Source organism: Nomascus leucogenys, chromosome 12 (genome assembly GCF_006542625.1).
Source record: "Nomascus leucogenys isolate Asia chromosome 12, Asia_NLE_v1, whole genome shotgun sequence".
Taxonomy (NCBI): Eukaryota; Metazoa; Chordata; class Mammalia; order Primates; family Hylobatidae; genus Nomascus; species Nomascus leucogenys.
Window position 1 is genome coordinate 40,540,242 of NC_044392.1, and position 13,768 is coordinate 40,554,009.

Sequence of the window (13,768 nt, forward strand, 5' to 3'; positions counted from 1 at the left end):
TTAATTATTATTATTATTGTTATTATTATTATTATTATTATTTTGAGACGAAGTCTTGCTCTGTTGCCCAGGCTGGAGTGCAGTGGTGTGATCTCGGCTCACTGCAACCTCCACCTCCTGGATTCAAGCAGTTCTCCTGTCTCAGCCTCCAGAGTAGCTGGGATTACAGGTGCATGCCACTGCACCTGGCTAAATTTTTGTATTTTTAGTAGAGACACGGTTGCACCATGTTGGCTGATCTTGAACTCCTGACCTCAGGTAATCCGCCCACCTCGGCCTCCCAAAGCGCTATGATTATAGGCGTGAGCCACTGCGCCCGGCCAATTATTATTCTTAATTAATTAATTTATTTTTCATGAGGTGTCACCTCAGTCTAAAAGGATGATTTCTTGACAGAGCTGTGTCTAGGGGGCTAGGGCATCTGGGGAAGGTGGGAGAGGGAGAACGCAGGGGAGGACTGTGACCTATCCATGAATCTGATTAGATGCTGCTACATTGTATGGCCTGCCCTGGCAAAGCAGGACGTCCCTCCCCAGATGGCGACAGTCACCTGTGTGGCCAGGAACACAGCTCCCTGCTCCTCCAGCCAGTTGCACGTCTTTTCTCATTTCTAGGGTCCCAGGCTCAGGTACCCTCAGAGGGAAGGGCATCAGAGGGAGGGGCTGGCAGCCTAGGCTGTTCAGGGCTGGGCTGGGCAGGGCTCAGGTGGTTTGGCTCTCCACAGCTCTCCACATACAGGGACCAGCACTTCACCCCTCATCAGGATCCTCTGCAGGGGAGCTCTGAGTGTCCACCGGAAGGGAACTATCAGCTTCTGGCACCTGTAAGGATGCTGTCCATGTTGGTGAGAAAAGTGTTTTTGATCCATGTGTGTGGGAGCAATGATGCCAGCTCAGGTCTCAGTTTTAGAGATTTAGAGTTTCAGGGAAATGAGCCCATGGCCCCTTGGGTATTTGTAGTGTTGGACAGCCGTGGGGGATATTCCAGGAGGTTCTAGAATGCTCATAAGCCCATCACTTTGCATTCGAGGATTCCTGACTCAGAAAGGTCAGGAAGTAAGAATGAGAGGATGACAAAGGAAGGGCCAGCCAGTGACCTTGTGCATCTTGTTTTTCCTTAGAGGACAATGACCAGACTCTGCTTCCTGTTATTCTTCTCTGTGGCCACCAGTGGGTGCAGTGCAGATAAATCGCTTCTGAGAGTAACAGCTGCAGTTTCCTGGGCTCCCCTCTGCTGTGCAGGCCCTGGAGGGAGTAGAGCTGGGCAGGGCTCTGAAGTCAAGGGCCAGCGGGGAAGTCCTGGAGAGGCATGGAACCCAGGCTAGGCAGCCAACTTGAGGTGTGGACTGGGTGCTGATTTCTGGCCTCTCCTGGGGTCTGGTCTGAAGCAGTCAGGATGTTAGCTCAGGTATTTCCCAGGGCTTGATTCTCTGCTTCTGTGGCTGTGAGGGGTTCATGGGGTGAGAGCGTAAGAACTGTGTCCCTGCTCAGCTGCTCTCGTGGCCTTGGCCTTGGGATCTCCAGAGGGAGCTGGGTGATCAGTGCTGTGTCCAGGGTACACCCTCCTCTAGTCGCCATCCTCACAATTCTATTCTTCCAGTAGGCACAATAGTGATATTTTTTCATTGATACTGGGTTTATTGTTTATTTCAATCCATCAGTTTAAAAAAGCACATATACATACGTCATCTCATTTGATCTCCATGAGTATAAAGAAGTTATTAATGACATCTTAAAGATGAAGAAAAAGGATCAGAGATATTAAGCGTCTGCTCAAGGAGGCACTGTCATCAGGGGTTGTCTGGGTTTTACCTTGAGTCCTGTAATTTTTTTTTTTTTTTTTTTTTTGAGACGGAGTCTTGCTCTGTTGCCCAGGTTGGAGTGCAGTGGCGCGATGTCGGCTCACTGCAACCTCCGTCTCCTGGGTTCAAGAGATTCTCCTGCCTCAGCCTCCCCAGTAGCTGGGATTACAGGTGTGCACCACCACACCCAGCTAATTTTTGTATTTTTAGTAGAGATGGGGTTTCACCATACTGGCCAGGCTGTTCTTGAACTCCTGATCTTGTGATCCACCCTCCTCGGCCTCCCAAAGTGCTGGGATTACGGGCATGAGCCACCGCGCCCGGCCTGCGTCCTGTAATTTTACACTTTTTCCCACTCTTCCCAGGCTTTTGGAATAATTTCTAGGCTTTTAGACTAATATACATGGCCCTTCATCCACTGGCCTCTGTTAATTTTTCAGCTTTGGTTTCCAGACCTCTTTGTATTACAACATATGTTCCAGCCACACTAAGTGACTGACCTGTAGTTTTTGGCAGGCTGGGCTGGGCTGGGCTCTGCTATTGCTTCAGGCCATCTCATGTGCTTTCTTCTCTTCCTGGGGTGTACTCTCTCCTTTCCTTCCTGTCCTGTAGCCAGCTCCCATTCTCTCATCAAAATCAGCCTGCTCTGAGTTACAGCTCGTCCCTTCCCCAGCAAGTTCCCAGGCCTCACCCCCGTTGGTGGGTTTGCACCTCCCATCTCAGTTGGGTCCCTTTCCATGTGCTCCTTCCCTGTAGAATGTAGTCTCTTGAAGAAATGTGTCAAATTGTCTTTGTCCGGTGTCTAGGTAGTTCACACAGTAGGTATTTAATTAAAGTTAGTCGAGTGGAAGATTCCAGGTGTTTAACCTGTGCCAGCTGTTGGATCAGACCGTCTTAGCATAGGGAATCCCTGAGCTCCTGGGACTTCAGAGTGATGAGTTGATACAGGGGCAGAGGTTGGCCAGGAAAGATGGCCTCAGTGGTCAGACTTTTAATAAGAATCATTCTCACATTTTCTTTTCTTTTTTTTTGAGATGGAGTATCGCTCTTTCACCCAGGCTGGAGTGCAGTGGCGCGATCTTGGCTCACTGCTAGCTCCGCCTCCCGGGTTCACGCCATTCTCCTGCCTCAGCCTCTCCGAGTAGCTGGGACTACAGGCGCCTGCCACCACACCTGGCTAATTTTTTGTATTTTTAGTAGAGACGAGGTTTCACCGTGGTCTCGATCTCCTGACCTCGTGATCCACCCGCCTCGGCCTCCCAAAGTGCTAGGATTACAAGCGTGAGCCACCGCGCCCGGCCCATTCTCACATTTTCTAGCAGCAGCCTCTTCTCTTGAGATGCTCTCGAGGGAGTTCGAAACCTGTGCCTTCTCCTTTTCTTCCCTGCCTAGAAGCTGCAAAGAAATCAAGGAATGCTGCCATAGTGCAGGTGGTGAGTAATGAACCAACTCAGCATTCTCTCTTTGAAGCCACTTTTTAGCTCAACAGAGCCCAGTTATGGAAATCAGGAGGCACATATCCATGTGGAGCCTGTTCTGCCCCTGCTCCTACTCAAGGAGGGAATCTTGAGGCTTTTGTGTCCCATTCCAGTCACAAAGCCTTCTGAACACAGAGAGAATGCAGTGTTCCTGGTGACGCTTATGGTGGTGGCAAGAACTGTGATGAGTCTAAGATTTGCCCCTACTTGCCCCAGGTTTATAGATGCTGGCAGAAAACCTGAAACTCCCGAGCCAGAGACAAAGAGCTTTATTAATCACAGAAATAGCAGTAGCCAGAGCATCAGCATTTTCTTGTACTGGGCCAGGTGACATCTGCCCAAGTAGTGGGTTTGTCAGGCCGGCTGACAAATGTGGCTGGCAAGGAAACAACAAGCCCTTTTTAGAGCCAGAGAGTTTATTACTTACATAGATAGCAAGTTCAAGATCGGCGAAAGTGTCAGCTTTTCCAATCCCTTGTCCCACAAGACAGCACAGAAAAGAGGGTGAGTGACAATGCAACATGGGCAGTGGCTGAGGAGACAGTCCATGGTGCCATAGCCGTTTCATAGCCTGTATACCCTACGGGGTGGGGGCGAGTGAGGCAAAAAGCCTCATACCTCTTCAGAACCCGGGAGATGATGACACAGTCATGACAGCTGTCTCATGACAGCCTCCACGAAAGATAGGGAGGGGGGTGACAAGTGACCTTGTTGTAGCTCCTCACAAGGTTCCCATCTTTCCATGTTTCGGGAAGACCACAGGCTTTCTGCCAAGACTTAGGTCAGCTGTCCCTATGTGGCCTATGCGCAAATGTGCAAGGTCACCGGGATGCCACAGTGGAGCCAGTCTCCTACAAGCTTGTGAACAGGACGGGAACCCTGAGCTTAGGGAAGCTGAATCTTATGAAAAGGGCACAACCTTTGCTCGGAGCTGCACAGAGGCCCCATCCTGCTGTAGACTCAGATGTGGCTGTGTGCTGATTTCTGGCCTCTCATGGCCACAGGGTGGCACTGTGGAGAAGGAGATACCATCTCTGTCTCTTATAAGGCTATTTGCTCTACAAACTCTTTGAAAAGATAGTGTGAAGCCAAGGCAGTCAGTGCCTCTGCTCATAGGTGAGCAGAACACGAGATGCGTGGAGCATCATCTTCCAGCAAGTATGTGTTGGAGTCTTCCGAGTGTACTTTTGACTTCCTTGGGCTTTTCTATTCACGGGGCTGAGATGAACCCTGACCTCTCAGACAGGGAGGCTCTGGGCTGGTTCTCTCTACAGATGGCCTGTATTTTCTCCGCACCAAGAATGGTCTTGTCTACCAGACCTTCTATGACATGACCTCTGGGGGTGGCGGCTGGACCCTGGTGGCCAGCGTGCACGAGAATGATATGCGTGGAAAGTGCACGGTGGGCGATCGCTGGTCCAGTCAGCAGGGCAACAAAGCAGACTACCCAGAGGGGGACGGCAACTGGGCCAACTACAACACCTTTGGATCTGCAGAGGCGGCCATGAGCGATGACTACAAGGTTGGTGCCACTTCCCTCCCACTTGGGTGAGGGTGAGGTGTGGAGTGTGGCTGGCCACCAGGCTGCAGGAGGGAGGGCTGGAAGGTGGGGATGTGGGGAAGGGCTGGAGAAGAAGAGAGAAATACATGCCTTGAATCACAACTTCCTCTCAACAAGGCTGTTAGGGCCCTGGGTGGTGGTGGGATCATCTGCTGGGAGTTGGGTGTCTGAGCGTGGCTGGCCATCTGCCTACTGATCCCAGAGCTCTCAGCCCAGCTGAGGCTGCACATGTGGACCTTCTGCCTCCTGGTACCTCCTGGCCCAGTCAGGCTCAGTGTCTGTTGCTTTCCAGAACCCCAGCTACTAGGACATCCAGGCCAAGGACCTGGGCATCTGGCATGTGCCCAACAAGTCCCCCATGCAGCATTGGAGAAACAGTGCCCTGCTGAGGTACCACACCAACACTGGCTTCCTCCAGACACTGGGACATAATCTGTTTGGCATCTACCAGGTACACAGGGCTGCCGGCTGGGGGGCACTTTCTTTGGTGAACAGAGAGCCAAGTGTCTAGGGTAGGGGGCAGATCTGTCCTGTGGTTCCACATCACTACCGAGCGGTTGGCTGTTTCTCCTTCATTTGATTCACTGTGAACTCATGTCCGGCCTCTCAGAAACTCTAAGCCAGGCAAGGAAGAGGCCTGTGGGACAGGAAAGCATAGGGAGAAAGAGACAGGGACAAGGGGTTTGGGGCTGTTGGGGAGACACAGCTATGGGGAAAAGCAGTCACTATTATTATGATTGGGTTTGGTTAATGGCAGTTAACTTGAAACGCTTCCTCTCCCCGCACTGTGGCAGCATCTCTACTGTCCTCACAAAACCTTTCTTTTGGGTCTCTGCAGAAATACCCAGTGAAATACGGGTCAGGGAAATGTTGGAATGACAATGGCCCAGCCATATCTGTGGTCTATGACTTTGGTGATGCTAAGAAGACTGCATCTTATTACTCACTATATGGTCAACGTGAGTGTTTGCTCCCTAAGTCCAGTCATAAATATTTTCTTGCACTCTTGGAGAGAATGGTGGCAAATAACAATTAATAATTGCTAGTATTTACTGAGCACTTAAAATGCACCAGACTCTTGTCTTGGAACTTAACATGATTTTGTGTCATTTAATTACCACGAGAAAACTGTGAAGTTAGAATTGCTGTTATCCCCATATCACAGGACATAATCCCAGGCTTCTTCATCACCACCTTGTATAGTCTCTTATAATTATGGGGAAAAGAAAGAGAGATCAGACTGTTACTGTGTCTGTGTAGAAAGAAGTAGACATAAGAGACCCCATTTTGTTCTGTACTAAGAAAAATTCTCCCTTGAGATGCTGTTAATCTGTAACCCTCCCCTCAACCCTGTGCTCACAGAGACATGTGCTGTGTTGACTCAGGGTTTAATGGATTTAGGGCTATGCAGGATGTGCTTTGTTAAACAGGTGCTTGAAGGCAGTATGCTTGTTAAAGGTCATCACCACTCTCTAATCTCAAGTATCCAGGGACACAATATGCTGTGGAAGGCAGCAGGGACCTCTGTGTAGGAAAGCCAGGTATTGTCCAAGGTTTCTCCCCATGTGATAGCCTGAGATATGGCCTCATGGGAAGGGAAAGACCTGACTGTCCCCCAGCCCGACACCCGTAAAGGGTCTGTATTGAGGAGAATTAGTAAAAGAGGAAGGAACGCCTCTTTGCAGTTGAGATAAGAGGAAGGCATCTGTCTCCTGCTCCTCCCTGGGCAATGGAATGTCTCAGTGTAAAACCCGATTGTATGTTCTATTTACTGAGATAGGAGAAAACCACCTTAGGGCTGGAGGTGAGACATGCTGGCGGCAATACTGCTCTTTAATGCACCGAGATGTTTACCTATGTGCATATCAAAAGCACAGCACCTTTTCTTAACCTTGTTTATGACACAGACATTTGTTCACATGTTTTCCTGCTTACCATCTCCCCACTATTACCCTATTGTCCTGCCACATCCCCCTCTCCGAGATGGTAGAGATAATGATCAATAAATACTGAGGGAACTCAGAGACTGGTGCTGGCACGGGTCCTCCTTATGCTGAACGACGGCCTCCTGGGCCCACTTTCTTTCTCTATACTTTGTCTCTGTGTCTCTTTCTTTTCTCAGTCTCTTGTCCCACCCGACAAGAAACACCCACAGGTGTGGAGGGGCAGGCCACCCCTTCAATAATAGTTAAGAAAAGGTGCATACAAAACATTAGCCGGGCATGATGGTGCATGCCTGTAATCCCAGCTCCTCAGGAGGCTGAGGCAGGAGAATTGCTTGAACCCGGGAGGCGGAGGTTGCGGTGAGCTGAGATCACACCACTGCACTCCAGCCTGGGCAACAAGAGTGAAACCCTGTCAAAAAAAAAAAAAAAAAGTGCACACTGAGGTTCACAGGAAAGAACCACTAGCAGAGTGGTGAGAGAGATTTACTTTTGTTATGAAGGAAAACTTTAATTATCTTACAAAAGACAGTTTTCAGTATAATAAGACCACAGAAGTTGAGTTGTGGATAAAAAAATCAAAGACATCACTGTTTGCCTTTGATATTTCGATGAAAGCAGGTGATGGTCAGGGAAACTAACCCATGGTAATTGGATGAGAAGTGTGTAAACAGTAACAGGCAGCCACATCTGATCATTGCTTATTTCTGCTGGGCCTTCTCAGATCTTTTTGGTAATCTTTCTGGAGTCTAGCTTCTCCTATAAGTTGTAGGCAGACAAGGGTCCTTTTGTGTGCCCCAGCCTTTGTCCTCTTGCCCCAGATGAAATGAGGTTTCCTTGGGGACAAGTTTAGGACTGACGTGCACCAGCCACTGGCCATAAAGGTGCCGGGCTGCACCCCGACAGCCTGGGGTGTTTGGCCGTAGCCTCAGCTTTTGGCTTAGGGAATCCCTGGACTGGCCAATGGGACGCTGCTTCTAGTTCCTCCTTTGAATACTTGGCTCTTTCTTCACCTCTTCTTTTTCAGGGGAATTTGTTGCAGGATTTGTTCAGTTCCGGGTGTTTAATAAGGAGAGAGCAGCCAACGCCCTTTGTGCTGGGATAAGAGTTACTGGCTGTAACACTGAGCATGTGAGTTTTTGGGGAGATCAATGGCCCACGTGTGGGGAAAAGAAAGAGAGATCAGATTGTTACTGTGTCTATGTAGAAAAGGAAGACATAAGAAACTCCATTTTAATCTGTACTAAGAAAAATTGATTCTGCTTTGAGATGCTGTTAACCTGTAACTTTAGCCCCAACCCTGTGCTCACAGAAACATGTGCTGTAATGAATCAAAGTTTAATGGATTTAGGGCTGTGCAGGATGTGCCTTGTTAACAATATGTTTGCAGGCAGTATGCTTGGTAAAAGTAATTGCCATTCTTCATTCTCGATAAACCAGGGACAAAATGCACTGCGGAAAGCCACAGGGACCTCTGCCCAAGAAAGCCTGGGTATTGTCCAAGGTTTTCCCCCACTGAGACAGCCTGAGATATGGCCTCATGGGAAAGGAAAGACCTTACCATCCCCCAGCCTGACACCCGTAAAGGGTCTGTGCTGAGGAGGAGGAGTGAAAGAGGGAGGCCTCTTTGCAGTTGAGATAAGAGGAAGGCTTCTGTCTCCTGCTCATCCCTGGGAATGGAATGGCGTAAAGCTGACCACTCCCATTCGCTCTATTCTGAGATAGGAGAAAACCGCCCTGTGGCTGGAGGCTAGATATGCTGGCAGCAATACTGCTCTGTTGCTCTTTGCTACACTGAGATGTTTGGGTAAAGAGAAACATAAATCTAGCCTATGTGCACATCCAGGCACAGTACCTTTCCTTGAACTTATTCATGATACAGATTCCTTTGCTCACATGTTTCCCTGCTGACCTTCTCCCCACCTGTTGCCCTGCTACACTCTCCTAGCTAAGATAGTAAAAATAATGATCAATAAATACTGAGGGAACTCAGAGGCTGGCGCCTGCGCAGGTCCTCCGTATACTGAGTGCTGGTCCCCTGGTCCCACTGTTCTTTCTCTATACTTTGTCTCTGTGTCTTATTTCTTTTCTCAGTCTCTCGTCCCACCTGACGAGAAATACCCACAGGTGTGGAGGGGCTGACCCCCTTCACCATGTGTGTGCATGGGTATGCACATGTGTGCACCTGTGTGGGGTGTATCAATGTGTGTCTCTGTGGTTACTCACTTACTCTCATTCTGTTTACTCTCATTACTCTCCTGATGATGTCTCATGAATATAATTTATTTTTTATTTCTTTTTTTTTCTTTGAAGAGTCCTTTTCTTTTTTTCTTTTTTCTTTTTTTTTTTTGAGACAGAGTCTCACTCTGTCACCCAGGCTGGAGTGCTGTGGCGCGATCTCAGCTTACTGCAAGCTCCACCTCCTGGGTTCATGCCATTCTTCTGCCTCAGCCTCCTGAGTAGCTGGGACTACAGGCACCCACCACCACGCCCCACTAATTTTTTTTTGTATTTCTAGTAGGGACGGGGTTTCACTGTGTTAGCCAGGATGGTCTCTATCTCCTGACCTCGTGATCCGCCCGTCTCGGCCTCCCAAAGTGCTGGGACTACAGGCGTGAGCCACCACGCCTGGCCTGAAGAGTCCATTTTTTTTTTTTTTTGAGACGGAGTCTCGCTCTGTCACCCAGGCTGGAGTGCAGTGGCACAATCTCGGCTCATTGCAAGCTCCGCCTCCCGGGTTCACGCCATTCTCCTGCCTCAGCCTCTCTGAGTAGCTGGGACTACAGGCGCCCGCCACCACGCCCGGCTAATTTTTTGTATTTTTAGTAGAGACGAGGTTTCACCGTGGTCTCGATCTCCTGACCTTGTGATCCGCCTGCCTCGGCCTCCCAAAGTGCTGGGATTACAAGTGTGAGCCACCACGCCTGGCGAGTCCATATTTTTAATAAAAATTAAGTGGTACAAAGTTTGGAGTAGTAGATGCCAGAAGTTGAGTATAATCTGTCTTTTAAATCTTATTTATTTATTTATTTTTTGAGATGGAGTTTCACTCTTGTTGCCCGGGCTAGAGTGCAATGGCGGGATCTCTGCTCACCGCAACCTCTGCCTCCCGGGTTCAAGTGTTTCTCCTGCCTCAGCCTCCTGAGTAGCTGGGATTACAGGAATGCACTGCTACACCCGGCTAAATTTTTTGTATTTTTAATAGAGACGGGTTTCTCCATGTTGGTCAGTCTGGTCTCAAACTCCTGACCTCAGGTGATCTGCCCGCCTTGGCCTCCCAAAGTGCTGGGATTACAGGTGTGAGTCACCGCGCCCGGCCGAGTAAAATTTATTTTAATGGAATTCAGTTTATCAAAATTTTCATTTATGGTTAGTACTTTTTATGTTTTCTTTAAGATGTACCTCCTTACACTGAGGTCATGAAAATATTCTCCAATATTAATCTTAAGTTTTAGAAGCTTTATATTTTAATTGTTTTTCCAGTCTTGCAGGAGACAGCACCACAGCTGTAGTGGTGGGAGATTGTATTTGAGGGACATCCTGTGCCTAGGGGCTGGAGGAAGAGAGCATCAGAGCCATCAAGAACAAGGGCATTCACTCAGGGCCCCCTTCCCTCCCGAACTGACAGTCTGAACTCACAGTTCCATCTTTTCTTCCCTGCCTCAGCTTTCAGCTTTTTCATTTTCCAGCTAAGGTGAGGCGGCTATTCTCTCATGGAGGGACTCGCAGATTAGAATTCGGAGGATGCTGACCATGTGGGCACTGGGGGTGGACTAGAGTGTGTGTCTTTATGCCCTTTTCCTTGACAACCTTCTCTACTGGCTCTGTGCTCCTTAGACTGTCCGTTAGTGCATGTTTGTGTATGTTCCTGCATGCATTACTACTTTAAAATACATGCATAGGGCCAGGTGCGGTAGCTCACGCCTGTAATCCTAGCACTTTGGGAGGCTGAGGCAGGCGGATCACTTGAGGTCTGGAGTTCAAGACCAGCCTTGCACTCACTGGTGTCAGCAGCAAATCAAATCCCTCACAGTGTCTCTTCTTTCTGTTTCCCAGCAATGCATCGGTGGAGGAGGGTTCTTCCCACAGGGCAATCCCCGTCAGTGTGGGGACTTCTCCGCCTTTGACTGGGATGGATATGGAGCTCATATTAAGAGCAGCTGCAGTCGGGAGATAACGGAAGCAGCTGTACTCTTGTTCTATAGACGAGACAGCTCTGCGGTGCCAGGGCAAGAACCCATCTTCCAACCCCAGCTATTTGGAGACGGAAAAACTGGAATTCTAACAAGGAGGAGAGGAGACTAAATTACATCAATCTGCAACTCTATGTTTCTTTGAATTCTTTTTATAAATTGGCTGATGTGTTGAGGGATATTTTAAAAGAATACCTATGGTTCTGGTGAATTCCACCTCAGATATTCTGGGCTTGCACAGTGGCTAGGAAGAACCCATTGAATAAAAATAAATGTTCACTTCAGCAACACATATATTAAAATTGGAACAATACAGAGAAGATTAACAAAAAGATATAAAAAAATTGAAAAATAAAAAGACATTCTGGGCCAGGGATGGTGGCTCATGCCTGTAATCCCAGCACTTTGGGAGGCCGAGGCAGGTGGATTGCCTGAGGTCAGGAGTTCAAGACCAGCTTGGGCAACATGGCAAAACTTCATCTTTACAAGAAGTACAAAAATTAGCTAGGCAGTAATGTGTGCCTGTAGTCCCAGCTCCTCAGGAGGCTGAGGTGGAAGGTTGGCTTGAGCCAGGGAGGCAGAGGTTGCAGTGAGCCAAGATCTCGCCATTGCACTCCAGCCTGGGTGACAGAGCAAAACTCTATCCAAAAACAAAAAGGAAAAGAAAAGAAAAAGACAAAGACATTCTGGGTTTGGAATTTCAAGTCTCATCTGTCCCAGAACACAAGTATCTTCCTGTTTTTAGGAGATCCCTGAACTGGATTTAAGGACAAGAGAAAATATTTCATGTTAATTCTTCATAATGCACCTTTATTAGCCAATTAAAGAAAGCCTTCAATATAAACATGTTAAAGAAGAGAAACAGGAGATAGAAGGCACAATCACCCATTTCTTTTATTCTTCCAGCTTTAGTAGACAGGGTAGTCTCCCCAGAGGTGCATGTGCCTGGCCATATCTGGAATCCCAACTCCAGTTGCTTACTAAAAAGGAGAGATGGCCAGGTGTGGTGGCTCACACCTGTAATCCCAGCACTTTGGGAGGCCGAGGCAGGCGAATCATGAGGTCAGGAGTTTGAGACCAGACTAGCCAATATGGTGACACTCCATCTCTACTACAAATACAAAAATTAGCCAGGTGTGGTGGTGTGCACCTGTAGTCCCAGCTACTCAGGAGGCTGAGGCAGGAGAATCGCTTGAACCCAGGAAGTGGGGGTTGCAGTGAGCCAAGATCACACCACTGCAGCACTCCAGCCTGGGTGACAGAGCAAGACTATGTCTCAAAAAAAGGAGAGCCAGGCATTCCAATCAGGTTTCAAACAGGATGCTGACTACAGCAGTCCTGGCTGGGGAAGAGGGCTTGGACGTCTTACAGTGTTTTGCTCCAGGCTGGGCATGGTGGCTCACGCCTGTAATCTCAGCACTTTGGGAGGTTGAGGTGGGTGGATCCGAGGTCAAGAGATCAAGAACATTCTGGCTAACATGGTGAAACCCCATCTCTACTAAAAATACAAAAATTAGCCGGGTGTGGTGGTGGGTGCCTGTCATCCCAGCTACTCGGGAGGCTGAGGCAGGAGAATCACTTGAACGTGGGAGGCAGAGGTTGCAGTGAGCTGAGATCGTGCCACTGCACTCCAGCCTGGGCAACAGAGCGAGACTGCGTCTCAAACAAAACAACACAACACAAAACAAACAAAAAGTGTTTTGCTCCAAATGCAAATCTAATCATAACATTTCCCAAACCCATTGCCACACTTTTTCTCCATTGCTCCCTGTGGACTAGAGCATTTGTTCTCAAATGGGATGGGAGGTAGGAGATGTAGGGGTGATTTTACCTCTCAGGGTTGCCAGATTTAGCAAATAAAGATATGAAAGGCCAACTTAAATTTGCATTTCAGATAAACAATCGATAATATTTTTAGTATGTTTGTCCCATGCAATATTTTACCTGGCAACCCTACATCTAGGGAACATTTGGCAATGTCTGGAGACGCCGTAACCAGTGGTGGCGGAAGGACTGGCAGGAGCACTACTGACATCTAGTGAATAGAGGCTGGAGATGCTGTGAAACACCTTCCACTGCACAGGACATCCCTGCTCCACAACAAAGAATGGCCTGATCTCAAATGCCAGCTGTGCTGCCTTTGAGAAACAGAGGATTTTGTTTAAATTCTATAGAATGGAAGTCATGAAGCCCTGACAGCTGAAGGCAATAAAGAACTTTTTTTTTTTTTTTTTGAGATGGAGTCTCGCTCAGTCGCTCAGGCTGGAGTGCAGTGGCAAGATCTCGGCTCACTGCAACCTCCACCTCCCAGGTTCATGCCATTCCCCTGCCTCAGCCTCCCGAGTAGCTGGGACTACAGGCACCCACGACCATGCCCAGCTAATTTTTTTGTATTTTTAGTAGAGATGGGGTTTCACCGTGTTAGCCAGGATGGTCTCGATCTCCTGATCTTGTGATTTGCCCGCCTCAGCCTCCCAAAGTGCTGGGATTACAGGGCTGAGCCACCACGCCAAGCCCAAGAGCATTTTTAAAAAAGAGATTTAGGCCGGGCACGGTGGCTCACGCTTGTAATCCCAGCACTTTGGGAGGCCGAGGCGGGCGGATCCTGAGGTCAGGCGATCAAGACCATGGTGAAACCCCGTCTCTACTAAAAATACAAAAAATTAGCTAGGCACGGTGGTGGGTGCCTGTAGTCCCAGCTACTCAGAGAGGCTGAGGCAGGAGAATGTCGTGAACTCGGGAGGCAGAGCTTGCAGTGAGCTGAGATCGCGCCACTGCACTCCGGCCTGGGT

General features: G+C 48.7%; 1 protein-coding gene across 1 annotated transcript; it reads left to right on the plus strand.

The window, feature by feature from the left end:
* The first annotated feature begins 829 nt into the window (after positions 1-829).
* On the plus strand, positions 830-11,088 carry ITLN2 (intelectin 2). The gene is given in 8 exon segments (XM_030823638.1): positions 830-844; positions 1,121-1,182; positions 3,119-3,234; positions 4,554-4,801; positions 5,133-5,291; positions 5,679-5,799; positions 7,811-7,914; positions 10,840-11,088. Coding segments are annotated over 8 exon segments (1,074 nt in total).
* Positions 11,089-13,768: the final 2,680 nt, after the last annotated feature.